The following is a 25,701-nucleotide window of genomic DNA, read 5'->3' as shown; positions in this document are numbered from 1 at the left end:
GCAGTAAACTTTATTTTGTAAAGACATCTTTCATGCTTCTCTCTTGATTGAAAAACAATCATTTTTCATAGCTCCCTCTTGACTGAATTTCCATATTTGCTCCATTTAAATGTTATTGTTCTGGTCACCTCTGGCTTTTTCATTACCTTGAGCCATGCAGTTATTCCCTCCTTTATTAGTATGAAATTGAGCCTTAAAACATGCACATATTAAGTACCATCATTCTCCCCTCTTCTAAAATTGTGCTCTATCTGTAGATTTGCAGTAATATCATTTAGCCTGCAAATATATATTTTCTCAAATAAAAAAAAAGGTATCTGTTTACTAAATAGGATGCACAGCTGGAAAATAACTAAAGAGGAATGAGGCAGGTGTGAGCACACAAAATTACTGTGAGATATGGAAATCGTCTAAAGCCCCACAGAACAGCTGGCTTTTATTTATAGCTCGACAAAGGAATTAGCTCTATGAACACCTTTTGAAACTGTTGGCTAGGTTTCAAATGGAGTTAATCCTCTGAGAGTCATAAATCCCTGTCATCCAAGTCCAAGGAGAATCCTTGATGTCTAAGAACTTCCTCACTTAACAGTTGTAGGTGAACCTTGGATCAACATAATGAGAAAATAGATATGGGCACCACTCAGCTGAATGGAATATGAACAGCACTCGTGTTCCTAAAACTACAGAGAAGAGAAGACTCGGTAGAAGAAATAAATACAAAATCTCTGCTATAAAAGTTAGTCATATATATATCTTGAATGTTTGGATTAGATAGGATTACATTGTTTTGGAAGAAGCAATACCAGTACTGGGGCAGACCCCAGAGCAGAGCTTGTTAGAAATGAAAGTCATGACTTGCCACTTATGAGTGAGGGCCCATTGGTAAAGGGCAGGAAGCCCACAGAAAATGCTTTTGTAGGTGCTTCCCAACTGCCAAGTGATATGTCCATTCATGAGCATCAGGGTGGTGTAGTGGTTAGAGTGTTGGACTAGGGTCAAGGAGATGAGGGTTCAAAATCCTACTTGGCTGCCAAGCTCACTGGGTGATATTGGGCCAGTCACTGACTCTAAGACTAACCTACCTCACAGAGAGTTGTGGGAATTAAATGAGAGGGGGAACCATGTACACCACCTTGAGCTCCTTGGAGGAAAATGTGGGAAGTGGTGGAAGTGACATGTGGAGGGAATTTCCAAAAAGCAGTGGTTAGTCCTGGGAAAAAATCATGTTTTTTTTTCCAGAAGAAGCTCAACAACTTTGGCATTCTTCTAAAGAAAGCTCAACAACTCGAGGAAATTTGTTTGTGCCTGGATTTTCACTTCTTGAAATATGGCAACCCAAACAACCGCACCATGAGCAGAAGGCAAGAATTCAAAGTGCATGCAGAGCACATCACCCAAGCAAGTGAGCTGAGCCAGAGACTTCAAGTCACTGTTAGCTTAGCAGTCTAGAGTGCCATTTTAGAGAGAATGATAAACATGCTTTAGTAAGTCATTGACATGGGCATGGGCATCTATGGACAGGAGTGGGAGTGATCACTCCCAGAAAATGGCTGCCGCTGGCTTCCCCTTTACAACATCTTAAGTGTCAAGCTTAGCATGGAGTTGATAAAGCGAGGCTTCTTTCCCAGGTACAAAAGTTAAAAGTGTTGTGCAAATGAGAAGAAAACAGGAACTGGGTGGGGTGAGGAATGTCACTTTTATTTTGCAGCATCAGGGAACAGTCGCATGGCACTGAGGAGGCACAACACTAGACAAGCAGCCCTTCGCTTCCCCAAAAGGCACCCAGCAGCCAGTCAACCAGCCACTTAATCATGGCCCTTAAACTCTGTCGACAGAGGCTTGTTTCTCATTAAGCACCTGAAAGCAGACCAAATGACAGTCCTAAGGGGGAAATAAAGAAGAAAGGTATTGGTTTTCAGACACAGTTCAAAGGCAACAGAGCCAAGTCTTGGCCAAACAGAAACAATTGTCATTAATTCTTCACCCCCCTCCTTCCTTTTTTTCCATGGAGCAGTCTGAAATAAATTCCCCAGGCTCTGTTCTGCTGAGACGGATCCTGGAAATGGCTGAATGAGGAAAATGACAAGACTGTATACAAATTTATTGTTCCATTTCTACCAGATGGGTTTCTGGAAGGTAATTGGAAACTGGAAAGGGGTGTGGGGAGGAGATGGAGGAAGCCATTGCTGTTTCAATGGTTGATGCCTGGCCTATCAGGCTTTGTCACTTCCACCAATGTAACAAAGTTGGATCTGACCTTACTGTACCTTTGTGATTTATTTTTAAAGGAACAATATGCTTTTCTGGCTCAAACTACATTATTAACTGTCTAGGTTTTCCCCCACCCCCAGAATGAATCTTTGTGAAGAAATGTAACTTTACACACTTGTGGATAGAAAGCTTTGTGGAGAGATGCTTTGTGGTGTGTCCAGCAAATGGGAAGAAAGGGCTTCATCTTCCCTCAGCAGTCAGGGCAAGTCAACTGTTGAGAGCCATTGTTGTCGTGCTGCTTCTGCTTGATGGGCAATTCATGCAGGAAAATTGGCTGCCATCTTAAGCATACAGATTAGCTGGATCTCCCCAGAGCTTGGTTCGGGTTGACATGATATGGTTGCTAGGCAACCACAGAAAGCTCTTCCTAAATATCTCCAGGTTTGGAAGGAAATGTTGAGAGGAAGGCAGGGTGACAACCTGGATCCTCAGAGCAAAAAAAAAAAAAAAGATAATGTCAGGAGAAAGGGGCCGTGTGGGAACTTCAGGGCTACTTAGGGGGCAGAAAGTGTCATGGTGTCAAAGGAAGGTTTGGTAGGCCTGGGAGAAAAGCATTGTTACTCAGCACAGGAAAGAGGTGGGTGAGAAGGGAAAAATAAGAAGGAGAAATTGTATAGGGTGGAGAAAGGCATCATGGACACCATGAGAAGATACATGGGGTGGTATTCAATGAGGTCTTACTCAGAGTATACCCATTGAAATGAATGAACACGACGAAGTTTGGTCCGTTCATTTCAGTGGGTCTACTCTTATTTGGTCTTGCCACTCAAGAGCAGATTTCAGCTGCTGTCCAGGGCTCTCATGTTCTTTGGGCTGCTCCTGAACAATGTTGTGCAGAGACAGAAAAGTTCCTTGTGCCTCATGCATATCCCACAAAATGTGGATGTTTCGTGTGAATGATCAAAAGAATATACACAGTGCAACTAAATAAGTGTATCAGCAAACCTAGTGCCCTACATTTTATAATCTTCTTGAAGCTGAGTAAAAAGAGGCGCTTGACAGAGCTTCTCTACCCTCCTTCTCAGCAGAAACACAATAATTTGCATTTCTTTGCTGAATATATTGAGGTAGCGGTGGGGGAGGCTGTCAGCAGGACAGGCCTCCTACATCCTGACACCAGAAATGTCTGAAGCACCGGTGACATTTAAAATGCCAAATGAAATGAACGGGGAAGTCTTCTTTAGAACTGACAGATGCAAGAAATGCCTTCCCAGCCTTTGCTCTTTATTTTAACAATCCTGAAACAAACTGTCACCATTAATGAGAAAAGAAGATAGGGAAATACAAAGCTGTGCCTGATCTGCAACCCCAGCATACCATCATGATTCTCATACGGAGAATGGAGGCATTTGTTATTCTAATTTCCCTGGAACTGTTATCTGTTGCTACCATTCTTTCAGAGTGTTCATTACTTTTCAATATGGTTATAACCTTCAGTGCCTTGAGAATACACACACACACACACACACACACACACACACACAGTTCACACCTTTGTCTTTAAAATACCAGCTACATTTGGAATTGCCTATTAAGTCTTTGTCAGTATATATCCATATGTTTACCAGTTTAGCTACCCACTTTCACTTTTCCAGTATGATTGAACTGTTTTCTGAGGGAAGAGAAATTTGACGCTTATTATAAATAGCACATACATTTTTGATCCATGAAGGTTTTAAGAAATATTTCCATATTCAGCAGCACTTACTCCAGTGGGATAATTTTCTCTTTCGCTGGAAAATATGTATGTATGGGGGGGAATCCTAATGGATTTCACCCACTCCCTTATTATTCTCTTTTATTGAACTGCTTGTGTTTAGGCTTCAAAAAGTTTAACCATATAAATGCAAGAAAGAAAATTTACAACCGCAAACCACTAAATACACTACAACACGGGTGTCAAACACAAGGCCCGCGGGCCAAATCCGGCCCGCCAGACCTCGTCATGTGGCCCGTGTAGCCGCCGCCGGCCTTCACCTTTTATTCTCGCTTTTTAATTTTTTTTTTGACACAAGAAAGTTTACATGGTGCGGCTCCCTACTCGCCTCCCCCCGTCGCTCTTAAGGACGTGGCTGCTGCTTCAAATGTCCCTGCGTCTCTCAACTTGCGCCTTCGTCGTCGGGGGCCAAAGCGAGGCGGGCAGCTGGCTTCTCTCTTCCGCTCACTGCTCAAAAAGAGCAGGCGGAAGGTCAGGTCTCTCCGCGCCGCGCAGGGGGAGTCTTTCTCCTCGGATAAACTTTTTTATTCCAGCCTTGGATCTTCTCCGGGGATGCTGGATCCTCCCCGCCCGCCCCCCAAACTCCCCTTTTCTTCCAATCCTCAGCCACCTTGGAATCCCTCTTGGTGGGAGAGAAGCGTTTTTTTGTTTTTTTTAAGGAGAGTCCTCTCCCAGGGTGGGTGGCTTCGAAAGCCCCTCTCTCCTCGCACGTCCTGCTATTGCTTCCCGATCCTTCCTGGCGTGCAAACTCGCCCTGTGGGAGGCATCCTCTTCTCCTCCGCACTGGATTTCACCAGCCCGGGGATTCCCTTCCTCTTCATTTCGCCTCCCTCTCCATCTTTGCACAGCCAGCCTTTCTAGGACCGACGATGCCCGTGATCAAGTTGTTCTTTGGGAATATGGGGTGGGTGGTGGTGGTGGTGGGGTGAGTGGGAGAGAGAGAGAGGCGCGCGCACACACTCCAAACACCCTTAAAATAAATGTGAAGTGGACCGTCTACATTATTACAAAAAACAGTAATAATTGAATGCAGTGACAATAATTTATGATAATAAAGAGTGGACACATAGTCCTACAGATACAACTGGCCCTTTGAGGGTGACCAAACTGCTGATGCGGCCCCCGATGAATTTGAGTTTGACACCCCTGCACTACAAGCTTCTCCCAAGCATCCAAATTCGGTGACTCCAGTGCTGAGGTCCACTCTGGACTAAATCATCACAGCTCCCTCCTTTTTTTCAATCTCAGCCTTTGTTCTGTCCTATAGATGCCAACAGGTCTTCCTAGCCTTTGTATTGGGTGCTTGAAAACAACCCCCCCCATGGTTTGTTAGAGTGGAAGACTAGTGGTAAAGGGGCTTTTTAGCCCTTTTTACTAAAAATTACACCCTCCTACTAGATGCTATCCTGTTTGGTGAGAGGAAAATAAGAAGTCCCATCTGGTTAGGTGCTTATTCCACCCAGTTTGTCCCACTCCACTGTACAGGCCATCTATATGTTCCCCTGGCTATGTTAATACATAGCTTCTATGTGGCTTGAGAAATCTTTAAGGTTGGGGTTCCCAAACCATGGTCCACAGACTGCTAACAGTCCATGAGCTTTATTCAGGTGGCCCGTTGCACGTCTGTGGATTTGTGGTTGAAGGTGGGAGACGGCACATCTATTGCTTTCAAAATTCACACTAACTTTTAATTGCATTTTATTGCTTCTTTTACTTCTTTCATTGTACTGCAATTTCAGCTCTGCGAATTTCAGATTGTAATACATAGCAAATAAAAGAAGCAATGAGAATGCAGATTACAATTGCTACAACAGGCAGGAAAATCATTAAGTGGTCTGCCAAGACTCTCAGCAATTTTCAAGTGGTCATTGATGGGGGGAAGGTTGGGGAACTACTGCTTTAAGGGACACCTGATGATACAACCTTTTGTGCAATATCTGGCAAGCCCTCTTCAATGGTGATTCGCTGTAATTTAGTTAAGAAGCAAAAAATATTTGCTCAGAAAAATGAGTGGAATCCTTCCAGTTCACAGACTGAAAGCATTTTGTACTAGCTTACAGGGGATGAGAACCGCTGCATTTAAATTCATTTAAAGAATTTACACTGGGTATTTGAAGGGAGCAGATGTGGTATAACAATAGGGTGGCCCCTTCTCCAGGGCCACAATGCCATGTAGCCTAGTAGCCTGGGGGGGGGGGTCCCATTTCCCCTTTCTCTGCTGCCGCCACCCACTTACAGTAAGTGTCACCTCACGGTGGTTTCTTCAGGAGTGAGGAAACTGCCTCAGTTTTAATTATCACTAGAACTCTCTATGTCACTGTCAAACAGAACCTATCTTGTTGGTTGTGGATTGAGGGGACAAAGCGACTTGTCCACAAGACAAAATGGAGAACCAGAGATCAAGGGTGCCTCACTACAAATAATATCTACTGACCTTATTTGGATGGCCAGAGATGGTGCATCACTCAGGGTGGACTGCTTCTGCCAAAGAGCCATGGTGTCAATGAGATGTGTTTCATTCTCTTCCAGGGTCTAACGGATTCTCATATTTGTGGTCTGGAGCCTATTTTCTCTGGGATAAATTGGCAGCTGACCTGGGAGTTATGGGGTGATGCCCCATATGGAAGTGGGTAAGTCTTGTATGAGTTATTTTAGATCTTCCAACTCTTCTGTACAGGACATAGAAGGGTATTTTTCAGGAAAGTGGGTTGTAAAGAGAGGCAGGGCATGAATGCTAAGTAAACTCAGGTTCATTCTTCTCTTCCCAAATTTAAAATAAGACCTTTGAGGTTAATGCCTCTGCAACTGAGGTAACAATTGGAGGGGGAAAGAACTTCTACATACTGAAAACAAATGCCTTTCACTGAGCATTTCTCCTGTTACAGACCCCATCAAAACAAACACGAGTTGTGCAGGATCAACAATTGGTGCATTGTGCTGTGCTTATAGTATGTACTTTGTGGAATGAATGCAGAATGGGATGCGATTGAGTGGGTTCGAGCGTAACGATTTTGATGCAAACACGGCTCTGCAGGTGTCCCACCCTTGATTTGTGAAGGCCGCTTCACAAATATATGGCCATCACTTCACTGCTTACAGGGGAATTATTGGACTATGTTGAAAAGCATTTTGTATAAGATGCTGCACAAATTCTATGGAGCTTAATCTGTGATGAGCCATTGACACTTGCAGTTTCCAGCGATGCCACACAGCTGTCCAGTGAGGAGCAAGCGTGTGTGAACCAGTCTTCAGTCCCCAGCCCAGTCAACAACTCAAAAAGCTGCCAAAAAACGCACAAAAACATTTATGGCTAGGCTTTAACAAAAGCATTTGGAGTCCCCCACCCTACTCCTGTCTTGTATTATCGCCCTTGCTTGCAATTCCTCTTTTTGTGGCAGATTGTATTTTTTTTTATCTTGGTTCAGTGAGGAGCCTTGGAGGAGAATAGTTATTCAAATCAAACGAGAACAAGCAAACTTCTCATTAGCTAGAAGAAAAATAGAAATCAATCTTGCCGCGCTCAAAAAGCAGACCATAATCTCTTCTAATTATTCCATAACCCCAAGGAAGCTGTCCCATGAGAGGAGCCAAGATAATCCTTGAATATTAAGGAAGGGGTAGAAAATGCAAGCAGAATTCGTAACATGGGGAGATGTAAGGCAAACAGGCACATGAGCAGGAGGCATGCTTCTGCTTTCATTGCATTGTTCAATGGCGTTTCTCACCAGCTGAACGAAAGCAGATCGCCTTTCACCACAAAGCCACGCAGAGCATGGAGACAGATTTCTAAGCTGCAGATAATTCCATTTCATAACTTTTTTTTCAACACCACGATTATTAGGTGGGCAGCAAATGCTTGGGATTCAATTTCACTGAAGGGGGGCTGGGATTGGGTCATTCTATGGAAACAAGATGAGAATAAAAGACACTACAATATTTTACAGTTTATGAGCTTGGAGTTGGGTAGGATTCTTACTTTGCCCCCATTATGCGCTTCCCCACTGTGTCAGCTCCCAAGAACAGCTAATTTTGTCCATTTGTTTCTACCTAATCCTCCAAGTCGTCATTGAGATGATTAATCCTCTTTGGCCAAAGCTGGTTGGAGTCCCCTAAACATAAATTACTAAAATGGTTAAGGCCACAGTCCAGCACAAAACGGGGGACATGTTTAAACTCCCTGAAATCAGTGGACCTAAACCTGTATTTGATGATGACTTAAGCATTTTATCATTCTTTTTTTATATATGCCAGTTTAGGAATGGAGGAAAATGTTGTTTGATTCAAAGTCACCTAATTTGCTGTGACAGACTTGTATGTGAATTTGAACAAAGGTGTATATCGGAATGCACAAACCTCTCAGTTTTCCATTGCTCACAAAAACATGAGAAAATGCATGCAAAAATGTGTATTTTAGGGGAAAACACGGAAAAGCATTCAAAATTGTGCATATTCAACAAAGAACATGTGCAGAATAATATAGTGATAATATAATACACATACAAAAGGTTTAAATACATTTTATACATAAAAAAGAATCTGCAGCAAAATGGAAATGGGGTGGGATTGCGTGTATGTGAAACTAAGATGGAGAGGAAATACTTAGGTCAATTTGTCCATACCTACATCTCACGCGGGTGGCACTGTGGGTAAAAGCCTCAGCGCCTAGGGCTTGCCGATCGAAAGGTCGGCAGTTCGAATCCCCGCGGCGGGGTGCGCTCCCGTTGTTCGGTCCCAGCGCCTGCCAACCTAGCAGTTCGAAAGCACTCTCGGGTGCAAGTAGATAAATAGGGACCGCTTACTAGCGGGAAGGTAAACGGCGTTTCCGTGTGCGGCTCTGGCTCGCCAGAGCAGCGATGTCACACTGCCCACGTGACCTGGAAGTGTCTCCGGACTGCGCTGGCCCCTGGCCTCTTGAGTGAGATGGGCGCACAACCCTAGAGTCTGTCAAGACTGGCCCGTACGGGCAGGGGTACCTTTACCTTTACCTTACATCTCACCAAAATACAGTATGAATCTAGGAGCTCTGGCGTGTGTACATAGACATTCATGAATTGAATTAAAGTTGAAGTTTAATGTACCAGGAATCTTTGGGAGGAATTTCAGAACTATAGAATCATAGGACTGTAGAATTGGAAGGAATCCTGAGGGTCACTGAGTCCAACTCAGCATGGTAGGAATCTCAACTGAAGCATCCAGGACAGGTGACCATCCAACCTCTGCTTAAAAACTTCCAATGAAGGAGAGCCTACAACGTCCTAAGGGAGTCTGTCGAACAGCTCTTACTGACAGAAAAAAATCTCCTTTCCTGTAATGTGAATCCATTGGTTCAAGTCGTACCCTCCAGAGCAGGAGAAAGCAAGCTTGCTCCATCTTCCATGTGACAGCCCTTTTGGCTATCACATCTTCTCTCGGTCTCTTCTTTCCCAGGCTAAACATACCCAACTCAACCAGTGGCGTAGCTAGCCACTCGGGCGCCCGGGAGCAAGGCAAGCTGCCCATGGGGGTGGAGCAAGCTGTGTAGAGCCTCCATGGAGTCCGTCTGCCACTTCCTCCTTAGCCGCTGGGGGGAGGAGGCGGGCAGATGGGCAGTGTGGAGCCTGCAGGCGCCCAAGCCACCGTGTCACTTCCAGGAGAGACGCGTGGCTCGGGCACATTGCAGGCCCCACAGTAAGTGGTGTGGCATCCAGTGCACACACACCCCCAGCTATGCCTCTGCCCTCAACCGTTCCTCATAAGACTGGTTTCCAGACACTTGATCGTTTTTTGGGAGAGGGGGACAACATTTGCCCACCTACAGTCCATAGGGAGCTCACTTCTTCTTCAAGAATTCTCAAAGATTATAGACATCCTACCACCAGTTCTTGGCTACAGAGCTTTGGACTGGGATATGTGAATGACTTCAACAGAATTGTCCTGTTCTTTTTTAAATCTGCAAAAAAGAGCCCACTTTCATATCAGGCACACATCACCCAAAGGAGGGGGAGCCCTGGAAAACCAATAAATCCAATTGTCCGCTTAATGAATAACAGACTTGCTGTGAAGCTCAACTGTAGAAATCTTTCTGCTGACCTTATAATCTTGTCTATGTCAGTGCTGCTATGTTTGGATCACTCAGGTCTTTATCCTGTGCTAAACACAGGGGGCTTTGCTCCTGGGAAAAACACACATGCACAGTGTCATTCTGACTTTGGCATTGAGATCTTCCTCTTGTTCACATCACAAGTGCCCTCTATGAAGGGAAATTATGGGAGACAAGTTGACAATATGGCATGGCCAGTTTAGAATGGTTGCCGCTTGTAGATAAGGGGCTTCAAAAGACTTGTTCATGACTGAAACAAAAGTGGGAGGCAGCACCATGAAGTAGCTCCTGAGGCAGAGAAACTCGGAGTGATACTCCTGTTCCTATCACCATGTCTACTTTAAGGTGTTGTAGTGGAAGCCAAACTCTCCCAACAGATTCTTGCTGGCTGGGCAAATTTTCTTCTTGAACCTGAAAGAAATAGAGGTTGCTGGTGTGGTTTTTCACCAGCTGCACCAATTATTTCTTCCTACTTTTCTTTCTAACATACTGCTTAGCTAGTGACTCTAGTCAACATGAATCTGAAGCATCTTTATTTAAAACAGCATCTGAGATCAAAACCTTCTCAGGCACTTTTTAGCAAGATGGGGACTGATGTTGCTTATGGCTCGTTCCGGCCCAAATACAATCTAGTTCACAAGATTGTCTTAGTGGAGTGCTGGATTTACATCCCTTTTGACAAAAATGTTTTCATGTGTTTCATGGGAACAGTTTCCAAAGTCAGCATGGGGCTGCTGAATGCCAAATGGGAGCTGACCCCAAGGGATTTGCTTGCAAGAATAGCTTTTAAATGACATCTTCTGATAGTTTCTGTGGTGGCATCTGAGGAATTATCACACCATGGCCTTCAATGTTGCAAAATGCAAAGCCCAGCTGTAGTTCCCTAAGGTAGCTTCTTTGTGCAGGAGGGATTTTGTCCCAGATTTTATCTTGAGAACCACTCTGAGGTGTCTTGATGAAGGGCAGTATATAAATCTAAAACAAACAAACTCTAGCCATGTATTTAATTGCTCTGATCCAATGCACTTATATCCACATGTGGATATATACCACACATGCAAAATGGTATTGCATGCATTTTTCAACTCCACAAATATCTAACCATGCCTAGAGCTGGTCTGTGATAGAACCCAATCAGACCACAGATGATTATTCCTCATGAATACCTTTCCTTATTGTGAACAAATAGGGACAATGAATGATCATTGTTATAAGCAGCTGCATGGGCCTAGGTACTGGGCGTCAGTGCCAAAGACTTTCCTTTTAAAGGGCCGGGGGGGACAGACTGCTGTGCTGATAGTATCACTGAAATTGCTATAGTAGCATTGCTGTCAATATGATGAGATATGGAAAAATAGCCACACCAAATTCTCTTAAGTAAATATGCTGCCTTTTTGCAATTTATTTGTGGATATATTTAACAGCCAGTCTTTTCCCTTGCTAAGAAATCTTGCTTCTCCTCCCTAAAATCAGTACCACTTCATCCAGTATCATCCACTATCACTTACCAGTGGAACTGGTGGTTATAGACATTATGCGAGGGGAAAGACAGGAATTCTCTCTCTCTCTCTCTCTCTCTCTCTCTCTCTCTCTCTGTGTGTGTGTGTCTTTATGTCCAAAATACAAAAACAAAGAATCAGAAATACAACTCAGAAAGATTGAGGGCTCACTATGATGTTCAAAATTCACTTGTTTATTTGATTTGAACCAAATAGGCATGCTTATGATTTTTGATCCCCAGCTATTTCAAGTGAGGAGAAATGCAGAAAGAACTTGATTTTTCTTTCATCTGATATGGAAGCCTTGTTTGGAACTCAGCATTTTGGCTACATTTCTCTTGAGGTTGTGTGTGTGTGTGTGTGTGTGTGAGAGAGAGAGAGAGAGAGAGAATGACTTTTTGCAATTGCTGTTCATTGTATTTGCAAGTGCATGAATGATGTCAAGTTTCCACCTCACACGCTCCTGAGTGTGTGTGTAACACATATATACTAATTACAAGTAGAAAGCACAAATGATACTACATAGTTCACAGCATCTGTTAGGGCCTTAATTAATTCAACCTCCACACCGTCACCATAGCAACGATGCTTAACAGACTATGCTGACTCAGAATGTTCAATAGAAAGCCTTGCACTACATATTTATTCAAATTACAGTCATTACTGAAATATTTCTGTATTAGCTCCATAATGGCAGGGTTGATGGTAACAGAAGGATCCCTTTATATAGGTGACCTTATTTCACAATATTGCCTTATTGTCATGCAGAACGGCATTCATGCTTGAGAACATAAAAGCAGGCACATTCTCTTTAAAGGCACCTTGCATTTAAAATTTGCCACCTTTTCTTGATGTCCAATGAATATTCCTGGGAGCAAATGAAACATCATCTTCATTTTCAAAAATGTATCATTTTCAAAAGTGTGCCTGAATTATAGCAATTCAGCAATGCATAGAACTGTAAGGACTGTATCTCATATAACCTTTTGTTTCTTGTGATTTATGAATCAGAAACTGATACCTCACTTTGTATCAGCCTCATAGTTTTGAACAAAAAGGGGATCACAGAGTTCAGCTGAAATAGACTTTTTTAAATGTAGGGATTTAAAGAAGCAGAAAACTGAAGATAACTAATGTGCACATTCCATAAAATGAAGCTACTGTAATGCTTGCATATTGCACCACCAGAAAATTGTCGAATAAAAGCATACATTTTGCTGGTTTTAGAGCTCTTGTTTTGCAAAAAGAATCTGGGAAGGTCTTGTTATCTGACAGTTTCATTTCTTCACTGAGAACATTTAGTGTCATTATCTCATCATTATCATCTTGTCCCTAGCACTGTGCAGACACAGAAGCTTTCCTAGAGAAAGGGGAATCCTATTATGCAAACAATACAACTTAATGCTTATGCAAATCTACCTGCTTTGCATAATTTATGTCAATTAACAAAATGAGACTATAGGGCTGATCGTGCAATTGCTACAACACTTCCTCTTAACTAGGGAGGGAGGGATCGCTCCATTTCCACTTTCGTTTTTTTGTACATACTTTTTACCTAATCTGTTTCCGTTGGCATTCACTTTAAAAAAATGCACTGAAATTCATATTTAAAATTAGCAAAGCCTACATTGTTATGTGGCAGTCTAAGGGCTGCCTATAAATTGTTCAGTTCTTTTCTTTTTTAAAAAAGGAGAGCCACTCTAAGCAGCTAGAAAACCCACCTGCTGGCACTGCTGAAGCTGCTGCCGCTGCATGTTTCCAAAGATGGGATTCTGAGAGTGACAGGATATTATGACAACCTGTCCTCACAGGGACATTGTCCAAGGAAAGACAGCATTGGCTGCCCCTACATACTCCTTGGGCACTAGTAAGTATTTATGCATAAGTATTTATGCATTCATGCACTTGCAGAGGACATTCTGATCCATACATTAGACAGAAGACTTTGGTCAGGTTGGTTTGCTTCAAAATGCAGACTGACAAAATTTCTCAAGTTCCCCAGCTCTTCAACTACTTCACTCTGACAGGCTTCCTATGCAAAGTAGTAAAGAGTGGTCATATCTGTGCACATGTGAACACATATGTATCTGTAGAAGAATGTGGTTCTGATATAGCCCTGCATAGGTCTTGGCTACCTCATTACGTCGCTTGCAGACAGATGCAATGTATCTTGCTGAGAAACATCCCACCTGCGTGAGGCTTATTTATACAAGAAATGAGTTTCCCCAAAAGCAACTTGAGGGATGCTTCCCCCTCACCCCCCAAAACACCTCTGGTAAATAATGTAGAGGCCAGGTAGGTGTGTCCTATCCAGATCATGAAGAGCACAGGTGTCCTGGGCAGAGAACTCCGCTGGTTCCCAAACTTATTTCCTCTTGAAAATTGTTGCGGGTCTTGACAGACCACTTAATGATTTTTCTGCCTGTTGTAGCAATTGTTAATTTACTGTGCTGGATGCTCTATGGCTTTGAATCATATATTTAGACACGTGAAACTTGCCAGCCAATGGTGATGGGTGGACCACAGTTTGAGAACCCCTGCACTCATGGATAATGATGTCATAAGGATGCTGTGCCAACTGAGATTTCTAAAAAGACAATATTAATTTTTCAGTGTCCAGTGGACAGGCACTAGACAGACTCTCTCTCTCTCTCTTATTAATCCCAAATTAGTGTGCCTGGGAATCTCCCAATAAGTAACTAGTAGGACAGAAGTACAGTATATTGTGTCAGGGCAAATCCACTCGGTATAATGAAGACTAATCAATGCACACCTTCTGTGAGCTTAAAGATCACGCCTAAAGATTTCAGTCTTGTGCTCTAATAAGTACCGGTACAATAGGACACTGATGAGCTTGATATGGGACATCAGAATGGAAAGTGCATAGTCTTTGCAGATCTGGAACTTGCTTGTATTGAATAAACAATGTCTCTCTTCTGCTCGATATTTAATTATTTTCACTGAACAAGTACACCATGTCCCTGAACTTGAAAAGAATGTTATACTCCTATTGTACTAAGACAAAATTGCTACTCCAAAGGTATGTACAAATTCTGTTAATCTCAGCTGTAGGATAATCTAATTATTATTTTTTCTTTTGAAGTATGCAAAACAATATTTACTGAATGGATTATGGAAATTTCAAGGTAAAGCTAGCTTTGAAGATTAAGCAACTTACATGCTGTTAATACTATACTACATTTTCTTTTTTCTTTGCTTTCGTTCTTTTTTCTCCCTCCCCCTTTGAAATTAACAAGGAAGCTTTATTTTGCATGGCAGATAAATCTACCTAATGCACTTTAAAAATGGGAATGCCGAGTGAATCCTTTGAATATGTCTCGACTTAAGGTGCAAGTTAGTAGTGCAATGTAGCAGCAAAACATACTGTTCCAATAACTTTATGCACTAGGGTTTGCTTGGGGGGGGGGGGTTTCACCTTGAAAAATGCCCTTGATTCTGCTGCTTTAATAAAAAGGTGATAATAATCCTCCTGGTGCAATGTGACTTCTGTAGGGGAGGAGATACCTGCATTCATAGCCATGTCTAACAGATGGTCTTGTGTTCCTCTATAAATCTTCATGATGGGGAACATCAGTTACTATGGCTTAGCCTGGAAACAAGGCCCACCCTGAGCACTTGGGTATTTTGGATGTGGTGTTGGCTCTGCAAATAGTATATACCCTGCTTTTTTTGTACAATTCCCCTGTAGCCTCCAGTGCTACCATTGTAAGACAAGCAGCAACTTTTTATCTCTGAACTAGTGCCTGACACCATGTTCCTTGTGCCAGGAAAAGCTAGTGCTACTATTCCTCCAAGTTCTAAACAACCGTAGCATGTGGTTTCCAGATCCCCTCCAGCCAACCCTGCCTTCTGTATGAGTCGAGATGAGAAATGGAAATGGGTAAGGAGAGCACCAGTGTCCACATTGTGCCATGAGCCTCCTGATCCCAACTGGCTGAAGGCTGGTGTGGCAGTTCCTGTCAGATGAGGAAGACAAGGAAGAGGGTACAAAGTGGACCATCAATGCAGAGCAGCCCAAGAGGGAAGATGGCCCCCCTACCCCTTTGTCTTGAGAAGCAGTCCTGCTGGCTCCCTCTCCTGCCTCATCCATGGAGTGGAGAGCTTCCATAGCAATGGGGCAGAGCATGGACCAGTCAGGAGAGGAGGCTGGCCAGTTGGAAGGGGAGGAGTCAGAGGCGTTGACCTCTGTTCCATCACCAAGGCCTCTTGGAGAAGCGCACCACAAATTCACCAGTCTCCTCGGAAGAGTCTTGCAAGTGAGTGTGCCATTTCTCACCTTTAAAAACTGGTGAGAGGGGGGTGACCCTTTGAGACATCTTCACAGCTTTTGCCTGACCTCAGATGCTGTTCTTAAACTCTCTGGTTTATACCTGTACCATAGCAAGCCTTGGATGAAGCTTTCTGACTTACTCTCAGGTAAGAGCCTCTCTTGTAGCGTTTGGGACAGGAGCAAGGACACATGGGAGGGACCACTCTGGGATGGGCACCACTTGAGCAACCAAGCTTATGCAATGCCTCATTTCTCACCTATCTAAAAAAAAAGTCATTCTGGGAAGTGTAATGAAATCAGAATGAGGAAAATTTCCAGTAAGTCAAACCATGCATTGCGGCATAGAAAAACAAGACTTAACAACAAAGTCATTTGTCAATCTGACCCAAGGAAGAATTCCTTCCCAACTCCAAATATGGACATTAGTCAGAACATCAGAAGAGCCCTGGTGGATCAGAAGACCCATCTATTCCAGCATCCTGATGTCGCAGGGGCCAATGGGAAGCCTGCAAGCGGCACCCAAATGTACAGCAATTTCCCCACTTGGGATTCCTAGCAGCTGGTTTTCAGAGGCATATTTCCTCCAACAGTGGAGGCAAAACAGAGTCCACGTGGCTAGCAGCCATTGAGAGTCATATCCTACAAGAATTAATCTACCGTATATACTCGAGTATAAGCCGAGGCACCTAATTTTACCACAAAAAACTGGGAAAACTTATTGACTTGAGTATAAGCTGGTTCACCACACCACAAACCACCTGGTGGGCCAGAGTGTGTGCATGTGCGCGTGTGTGCGCACATGGCAGAGGGGGCTTCTCTCTCCCCCCTGCCCCTCCCGTCCCCCTGCCTATCTAGGGTGCTGCTGAGAGGCAGAGGCTGGTTGCGGCAGTGGTGGAGAAAGAGCAAGCAGCCCAAAAGGGCTACTTTTGGGCTGCTCGTTCCTCCACCGCCGACAGCAGCACAGGCAGAGGAGGAGGAGGAAGGAGCAGCCCCAAAGGACCCTCACTCAGGTATAAGCTGAGGGAGGCTTTTTCAGCATAAAAAATGTGCTGAAAAAGACGGCTTATACTCGAGTATATACGGTAATCCCTTTTTAAAGCCATTCAAGCTGATGACCAACCCAAGATCTTTTAGAAGCATTTCCCATAATTCATGCATTCCCTCCCATTCACAAGTAAAATAAGATAAAGGAATGAGAACTCCTACTTTTGCCCATCTTTCCTTGCCATCACTTCTCCTCACTACAGAGACAAATTATCTTTCTGGGTCTACGTCCAGAAGGTACAATGCCAGATTGTAGCATTTGATTAGAATAGGCCTACATTCTGCTGCCAGTTACGTCCCCCACTCAAATGTTCTCACTTGGGCTTGATGTGTTTGAAAAAGAAGTGAAAAAATGAATTCAACACCTTAATTGGATGTTACTGAGATAGCCTGTTCATGTGAGTTTTAGATTATGTGAATTAGTCCAAAATGGTCCCAAGACACAACATTTGGATTTACATCTGAATTTTTCAAAATGCTAAGGTCTCTGGGACTTTGAGACCATCGATGTTGCTTTTCTGCTCATCTCTGTAATTACATGGGAACCAGAATTATGGAAACCAGAAACTGGAAATAAAATGACATTTGATTGAGATTTTGCGATGGCAAGAATTTTTTATTTTTTATTTATTTATTTTGTAATTTCAGCCACTTTTAATATTTCAAGTTCCAAATGAATAACAGGACGTTTGGGGCTCTACTTCTTTTACATCTGTCGGAGATCATTTTGTGCGCAGGCTGCATATGAATGAACTTTTCAGGGAGGGGGAATGCAGCAGAGTGTTTGCACGCTGTCATTTTCAAAGGCTTGTAATGAACCATGAAAATTTGCCAGCATTTCAGTAAGAAACTGTAAAGGACATATAGGACACAAAACAGCTCTTCTGTTAAATTTTGAGCTAAGGCATTTTGTGAATTCGGGAGACAGGCTAGGAAAAAAGCCATGCTAAAAAAGTTAAGATAACCAGTCATTCTAAATGACTGGGGGGATGGGGTGGTTTGGGGAAACTTTCTTTTACCTCAGGAGATTCATCTGACATAGTTTCTGTTTATCCATCTAGCCAGGGCCTGCCCAAGATAGTTTGGCACCTGGGGTGAACCACAAAATTGTGCCCCCCCCCTTCCTGCCAAGGAAGAAAGTGTGAGTGAAGATCTATATCAGGAAGAAGGGGGAAATCAAGATCTATATTGGGATCTTATGCTCCTGTGGATCCTGCCGCCTGAGGTGATCACTTCACGTTGTCTCATGTGTTGGCCGGCCGTGCATCCAGCCCAATACCAGGTATGTGTCCCTCCAAATATTGTTGGGCAATAATTCTCCATTTATGGCCAAGCAAGAATCAAACCTAAGTCTCTACAGGATAAGACTTGTAGCCTAACCCACAGCTTTGTTGTTTAGTCGTTTAGTCGTGTCCAACTCTTCGTGACCCCATGGACCACAGCACGCCAGGCACTCCTGTCTTCCACGGCCTCCCGCAGTTTGGTCAAACTCATGCTGGTAGCTTCGAGAACACTGTCCAACCATCTCGTCCTCTGTCGCCCCCTTCTCCTTGTGCCCTCCATCTTTCCCAACATCAGGGTCTTTTCCAGGGAGTCTTCTCTTCTCATGAGGTGGCCAAAGTATTGGAGCCTCAGCTTCAGGATCTGTAATTTTTCTTGGCAGGGATACTGGAGTGGCTTGCCGGTTCCTCCTCCGGGTGGATCACGTTTGGTCAAAACTCTCCACTATGACCTGTCCATCTTGGATGCCCCGCTTGGCATAGTTCATAGCTTCTCTGAGTTATTCAAGCCCCTTCGCCACGGCAAGGCAGTGATCCATGAAGGAGAACCCACAGCTAGCCAACATGATTTTCTCTGGATGTTAAGAGACTAATACTACCATTATTCCTCATCATTGGCTATGCTGGCTGTGGCTGATGGGAGTTGGGTCTAAATAGGGTTGCCATACATCTGAGAATTCCTGGACATGTCCTTTTTGGGGGGTCCTACACCCCCATGTGGGGGGGGGATTTTACATTTTAAAGCAAATGTCCTGGATTTTGGGGTTATTTATTTATTTTATTGTTAGTGATGATAATTTTTGTGTAGGTGGCTCAGGCTCTGAGGATCATCTCTGTGCAATGCAGGAATATGCAGCTGCCCCATACGGGGCCTGAAGCTGCAACCTTGGCATTATCAGCACCATGCTCTAACCAGCTTAGAGGAACGGTGCAATATAGTCCACTTTTAATACCTGTTCCTATATATTTGAATAACTTTATCAGTAAATGAGGCTGGAGGCTAATTTTGTGATATGTAAAAGTAGCCGAAGTCAGGGCCTCCGGCTATTCCATCCTGCTTTTACAGGTGGGTAATTACAACGGACAAATTAATTGAAACACATTAAGGCAATACACTGGGGGCTCCAGCTGGAGACAGGATGAGCATTCCAGATGGAAAAGGTCATTAATTTGTCCTTCAGGGACCCGAGCATCAGCCTGGTAATTACTGTAATATTACCCCATAGCTGATTGTGTACTGCTGCTTCCTTTGATAGGAGGATACCATATTGTCAAGCAACTGCAGCAAGGAACAGACTTGGATTCTTTATTTAAAAAAATACAGGAAGCAATTGATTCTCTCTGGAATCCCAGAAAACTCGATGAAGGTTAACAAGAAGCCATTCTCTGAAACCTATTTGAGTCTCATGAAAAGACACCTTTTCTTTTTGGTCAAAAATTAAAAATCCACACTGATGTGGATTTACCATTTGACCTCTGCTCTTGTCTTCTTCCCTTGCCCCCAGTATATAATTGCATGAATACCTTTTTTTGCAGTTGCTTTGTCAAATTGCTACTCACACACACTCCTCCTCCACCCGATACCGAGAGAGAGCTTCTCTCAATTTTGCTTGGAAAGGATTTTGCACAACATGACAGACAGCAGCAAGTGATTTAAAGAAAAAATGTGGGTCAGCTTTCTGGGTCTTAAAGCTGGTTAGTACCACAATAAAACATGTCTGGGATCAGGCAGCAAGGATTCAAGGTAGGCTCATGTTTAGATTACTGCAATGCATGCTATGGGGGGCTCCCCTTGGGTTTGCCCAGAGGCTGCAGCTGGTACAGAACATAGTGGCTATATTGGTTGTGGGGGGAAATACCACTAGTATGTAATTCCTTGCTTGCACAATATATACTGACTGTCCATTTGCTACTGGGCCAAGTTCAGTGTGTTGGTACCTAAGATATCAGTCCCTGTACAGCTCAGGACCAGCTTACTTACGTGACTGCCTTATCCCTCGTACACCCAGCAGATTGCTGTGGTCAGTAGGAGAGTTTCTCCTGCAAGTTCCAAAGATCTCAGAAGCCTGTTCCACACTAACTCAGAACAGGGCTTTTAGTGTGGCTGCCCCTGTTCTGTGGAATAGCAGCCCTCTTGACAGACGCCCACAATCTGCACTTTCTGGAAGCAGTTGCAAGACATTTTTGCTTTGACAGTCTTTCCCTATGCCCTTAACCCTGTGCAAGTGCACATGTCAACCTACCCAGAGAGGGATTGCATGAGTATATATTGACCATATGATGGGGGTATTTTCTAATGCAGCAGCAGTTCAGGGAGGGGGGGAGTGCAAGAAGTGCAACTCTTATCCTGAGTTACTGAATCCTTAATGTTTTCCAAAAGCTCATGTTTAATTCAACTAAACATTAAAAATGTCTAAATGATGGATAGAGTTACAGGATGCATGTTGGTTTAAGGACTGCCTAGCTTATTGGTTTACATTTTAAATCTTTCCTTCCCTCCCCCCCCCCCCCCGGCCAATGCATTCCTAATACAGAATCTCCTTTATTCTGTCAAGATTTATTTTTACCAGGAATATGGGTGAATGACGTAGATAATGTTTTATGTACAAAGTCTGAAGATCCTTGAAAGTACAGTTAAATAAGAGTTTACTATAACTGCATGATCCAAAAGATAGCAACATTGACTTAGTTCAAACATAACACTAAGCCATGTTATGTGGACAGGCTTCAATGAGCTCATATGAAGCTTCAGCGTCTTGCACTGTCCCTGTCCCTTCTCTACGGGGTTTTCTTTCACTTTTAAATAGCGATGTAAGCACTATGTTCAAGCCAGAGATCCTGGTTTGAAATAAACTCTGGTTAGTTTGAGAAGCTACTTTCATAACCCAGAGCTTGACTTTAACCCAGGATCTCTGGTTTGAACATAATGCTTAACCAAGGTTGTTTAAAACTGAAATTAAACCCAGGGTAAATACCAAAGGAGGAGAAAGGAGGGAAACAACATGAAGAGGACAGGAGGCCTTTGGTTGACTGACATTCAATGCCCTTTTAAAATGTGTTTGGGGGGGTATTGTATGGTTCTTGTTTTTATTTTTATTATGTATTGGGTTTTTATATCGTGACTTTATCCTGTGAACTGCCCTGAGACCTGTGGGTATAGGGAAGTATACAAATTATTATTATTATTATTATCATCATCATCATCATCACACAGTGCTAAACCATGCTTTAGCATTACATCCAAAAACAGCCACTGACTTCAAAATCTGTCAGTCACAGTACAGTGTAGGAGAAGAGGTTGCAGGACAGGCTTTACATCTTTAATCAGAAATCATGTAGTAAAGAAACACTGTGTACTGATACCATCAGTAAGTTCCAGTCACTGTTGCCTTTCAGTGCATGGAAACTGATGTTGCTTGGTTGTGTTGTGCAATGGCAGCCACCCCAAATTTGTTATAACAGCCATTGTGGCTATTTGCACTACCACAGATATGGCCAAAGAGAGTTCACTAGTAGCAACTGCTAAGTGATAGGAGTGAGTAGACATCAAGTACCTACTGTTTGTCACTGTCAACCTAAGGGGCCACTGAAACCAACAGCAGCCTGCATATAACTCCCTCCAAACACTAGCACTGGTTTGCTCTGGCCCCTGGAAATTCACATGCAGGAAGAGTGTGAGAGCATCTGCACCGAGCAAGGTCCTTCCCCTCTGCTGAACAAGAACTATCATATGCTTCAAAACATGGGTCAGATCATTGTAGTGATTGTAATAGTGGAAACAGAAATGGGCCAAAGTAACACATTTTCTGAACGCTAGGAATTATGAAGAGCTATCTTGGAGATATAGAATATTTATTAAGTTCAAAAAAGTATACAATTATGTATGAAAAATGCACAGGAAAAAAACACCTTCATTCATTCCTCTATAATGTTATCAAAGCTCTGTCCTGATAGAAGCACACTGATTTGTAGTCCGTGTGTGTGTAAAAGCAGTAGATTTGGATTAGGCGGCGAGGGGGGGACTTTACATTTTTCTCACTATCCTCCTCTCCGTTCCACAGGGATAGAAATGTCTATGTGATGAATTTCAGTGCTTTGATAAAAAAGGGGGGCACTTGATGTAGCCAAGAACAAGTTACAAAGCAATACATCACAAAACTGACCTCAAATGCTTTGAAAAGAAAGTTATATACATGCTAGGTGAGACTTAGGTCTCTGATATAGACATCTGCCAAGGAGTAATCTGAAACCACCAAGAATCTAGCTTGCAGATGTGGATCTGTTTCCAGAAGCTCCTCACTTTTACAATAAAATCTTGAGACAACACTGGGCCACTAAATTGTTCACTGTGAAAAGAAAGTGTTAATTTGGCAAAAGATCTTCGATAGTGGCAATGCACCATTTAAGGAGGCCATAGTGAGACCAAGGAGATCCAGAAAGTCACTTGAGAAATATTTCAGGTATGCTTCCCCATCCAGAGACAAAGGCTGGTATGGTGGTGAACCCATGAGAGACACCCATGTGGGTAAGAATGGTCTACTATGATGCATCTACTGTTTTTTAAGTCACTGAGTTGCATTATGAAATCTCAAATGTTCCTATTGCACACAGCACTACTTTCACAAAGGCTGTACAGTCTTAGCCTGGGAACAGAAATGTTTCCACCCAAGGTCTAATTGTGGTGTTCACATCACATACACAAGTCATTGCAGATTTTAGTCCAACAATGTTTGATGTTGCTTGTAGAGCATTTCTGATGTAATATGTGTGTCACAAGATAAATATTAGACACATTTTTTAAAAATAACTTAATATGCATCCTATGAATCTGGAAAACTTTTGTTTTACAATAAATAAGATGTCTTCAAAGTAATTTGGACAAAGACCAACTATGAACAATGAGAAAAACCATCCTAAAGTGCTACTGGTAGTAAACAAGGAAAGGTTTTAGAGATAAACAATATTTTCTTCCGTGTCTCCATTTTCTGAATCTTGTCCCCTATCACCAGGTAGACTGTGCAGCAGAACATCTGATGGGTGTGGAGGCTGGATAGTGACAAGACTTGAACTGTGTGGTCTTGGGCACTGGCTCTGCAATGCATTCATGTCTAGAACACAAAAACAGAGACAAGTTAAAAGCTGTAGCTCCACTTGCCACATGCCCCTAGCAAAGGACCAAGAGAGAGGAGAGAGAGAGAGAGAGAGAGAGAGAGAGAGAGGCCTGAATTTGTCATATACCAATACTTTGAACTATTCCTTTCCACACCAGTTTCTCCTTTCAATGCCACCATTGAGCCTACACTACCTGCAGCAAACAAGCGCAGATTGTTGCATCCAATGTTGAGTGAGCAACATCCTGTTTGCACAATTTGACTTCCCCTTTCCTCTCCCTCCAACCCTCTGGAACAGATTTTTGGCATGTGCAGGGGGTTGCAGGGAGGAGGTGAGGGTTTTCCTGTTCAAGCAGAATGGTAGCATTGGATACACCCCAGTGTTGTGTTCTAACAGTGGCCATTTCATATTGCTTACCTAGTCATTTAAGGCATTTGTATACTGCCTCTCTCCTAATATTTATCTCAAGGCAGATTGCAACAACAAAATCCAATCAGTAGGCATCACCATTAAATTTCCATTAGAACGGCAGCACAAAAGCTTCACTTCCACAGTTCAAAATTATATGCTCTTTCCAGTCCTTTACAATACAAACCATTAACATGCTTGAGAAAATAAAAGCAGCTTAATCTGGCACCTGAAAGATAATACAGCAGGTGCCAGGGGAGCGAGAAAATAGGTGGTGCGCTACAACTGGGTCATGTGGCAAACTCCCAACACTCTTCAATGGGAGCCTTCAGCAACAAGTCGCCAAGGGACTCAGATATTGGTCCCCTTCCAAACACAGAACTGCAAACGCTGAATGCTGCCCTAACTTGCTCTTACTAAGCTTGTCATCCTTGGGCCACTTCAGTGGAGAACCACTGTTATGGCAACACTTCCCAGGCAGAACTATGGAAGGCATAAAGGCAGAAGTCCTGGAGTGTTTCTGACACTCTGCTGGGTGCAACGCTTTTGGAGGAAGGAGTTGGGAAAGGCGGTGTGCCAAAAAGGGTGGGAAGAAAATATGACAGAGGTGAACACTTTCCCTGGGAAATGCTTTGTCAGGATTCTCTCTCTACTCATAGTCCAGGGCAGGTTCCTGAACTCCCATCATCCCTGGTCATGATGGCTGAGACAGATGATAACCGACATCTAGAGGATTGCAGGGTATAGCAATGTGCATGCTATAATCTGGTCCTCAATGTCACCATAATGTTGTGACAGTCTTTCTGTATTACCTATATAATTAACTAATGATTGCATCAGTTGGAGGTATTTTTATAATTAAGGAAGTGATATACATTTTTCCCCATACAATGGGTCTCTCTCTTTTTTGGTTAAAGGTAAAGGTAAAGGTACCCCTGCCCGTACGGGCCAGTTGTGTCCGACTCTAGGGTTGTGCACCCATCTCGCTTAAGAGGCCGGGGGCCAGCGCTGTCCGGAGACACTTCCGGGTCACGTGGTCAGCGTGGCAAAGCTGCTCTGGCGAGCCAGAGCCGCACACGGAACACCGTTTACCTTCCCGCTATAAAGCGGTACCTATTTATCTACTTGCACTTGGGGTGCTTTCGAACTGCTAGGTGGGCAGGAGCTGGGACCGAAAGACGGGAGCTCACCCCGCTGCGGGGATTCGAACCGCCGACCATGCGATCGGCAAGCCCTAGGCGCTGAGGTTTTACCCACAGCGCCACCCGCGTCCCCTTTTTTGGTTACTAGTGTACAAAAAGTCACACGTACCCATCACATAATTGCAACCTGAGAGTAGGTTTTAAAATGTATATACCATTTTTTTAAAAAATTTGGACTAAATTCTAGCCATGGTTAAGCCTTTTTATTTAAATATGAGAGCAAAGCACATAAGTTAATCTTTCCTAAGAGTTAAAATCTTTTTGGTTGGCCAGTGAACTGAATATTTCTCACTGAAATCAAGAAGAATTCAGGCACAAAGTGTAGTACAGCACAGTGTGAGAGCCTAAATACAAAATAAAGCCACAACATATATTAAAACAAGCCAAAGAAACTGCAATAGATCATGTCACTAAACCATTTCAATTGCCAGGACAGCCAGCTCAAGTAACAGGTATAGTGTTACTCAGGGCCGTTCTTGGCCTGGATTTAAGAAACCCTGTCGTAATGCTAGAATGAGTGAAGAAAATAATCAGAAAAGGTCAAAAAACACATGCTTTTTAAAAGGCACAATATAAATGAATAATAAAATCAGATTGAATGATTTAGGAATCATTTGGCTACGTTGCTCAGCTTTGTTGGGTTTCTGAAAAGTTCCAAAAATATCCCTCCTAAAACTTTGCTGTTGTACCCAGACTATACCACTCTGGAGTTCAGACAGAGGAATTGCTTCCTTTTGTAAAGGAAAAACTCTGCACATAGAAAAGCAGAGTATCAGGTTGAAAGCTAGAACCCTTCTT

General features: G+C 43.2%; 1 protein-coding gene and 2 long non-coding RNA genes across 13 annotated transcripts in view; 1 reads left to right on the top strand and 2 right to left on the bottom strand.

Annotated features, from left to right (window-relative positions):
* Positions 1-1,677: 1,677 nt before the first annotated feature.
* On the bottom strand, positions 1,678-7,082 carry LOC310660125. The gene is made up of 2 exons (XR_014503218.1): positions 6,423-7,082; positions 1,678-1,881 (listed from the first exon to the last, which is right to left on the bottom strand). It is a non-coding gene; the product is annotated as an uncharacterized lncRNA (long non-coding RNA).
* Positions 6,534-19,654, top strand: LOC310660157. The gene is made up of 3 exons (XR_014503252.1): positions 6,534-6,618; positions 17,963-18,126; positions 19,438-19,654. It is a non-coding gene; the product is annotated as an uncharacterized lncRNA (long non-coding RNA).
* A 2,362-nt stretch (positions 19,655-22,016) lies between these two features.
* ARHGEF28 (Rho guanine nucleotide exchange factor 28) overlaps positions 22,017-25,701 on the bottom strand; it is a 136,093-nt gene continuing 132,408 nt past the window's right edge. For all 11 annotated transcript variants that reach the window (XM_083403621.1, XM_083403614.1, XM_083403618.1 and 8 more), the window contains one exon: positions 22,017-23,289. In XM_083403621.1, coding sequence (XP_083259747.1) covers positions 23,129-23,289 — 161 coding nt within the window. In that variant the 3' untranslated portion in view covers positions 22,017-23,128. The remainder of the gene's footprint in view (positions 23,290-25,701) is intronic.

Source organism: Podarcis tiliguerta (assembly GCF_965153285.1).
Source record: "Podarcis tiliguerta genome assembly, chromosome: 11".
Lineage (NCBI taxonomy): Eukaryota > Metazoa > Chordata > Lepidosauria > Squamata > Lacertidae > Podarcis > Podarcis tiliguerta.
This window is presented reverse-complemented; position numbering and strand designations above follow the sequence as displayed.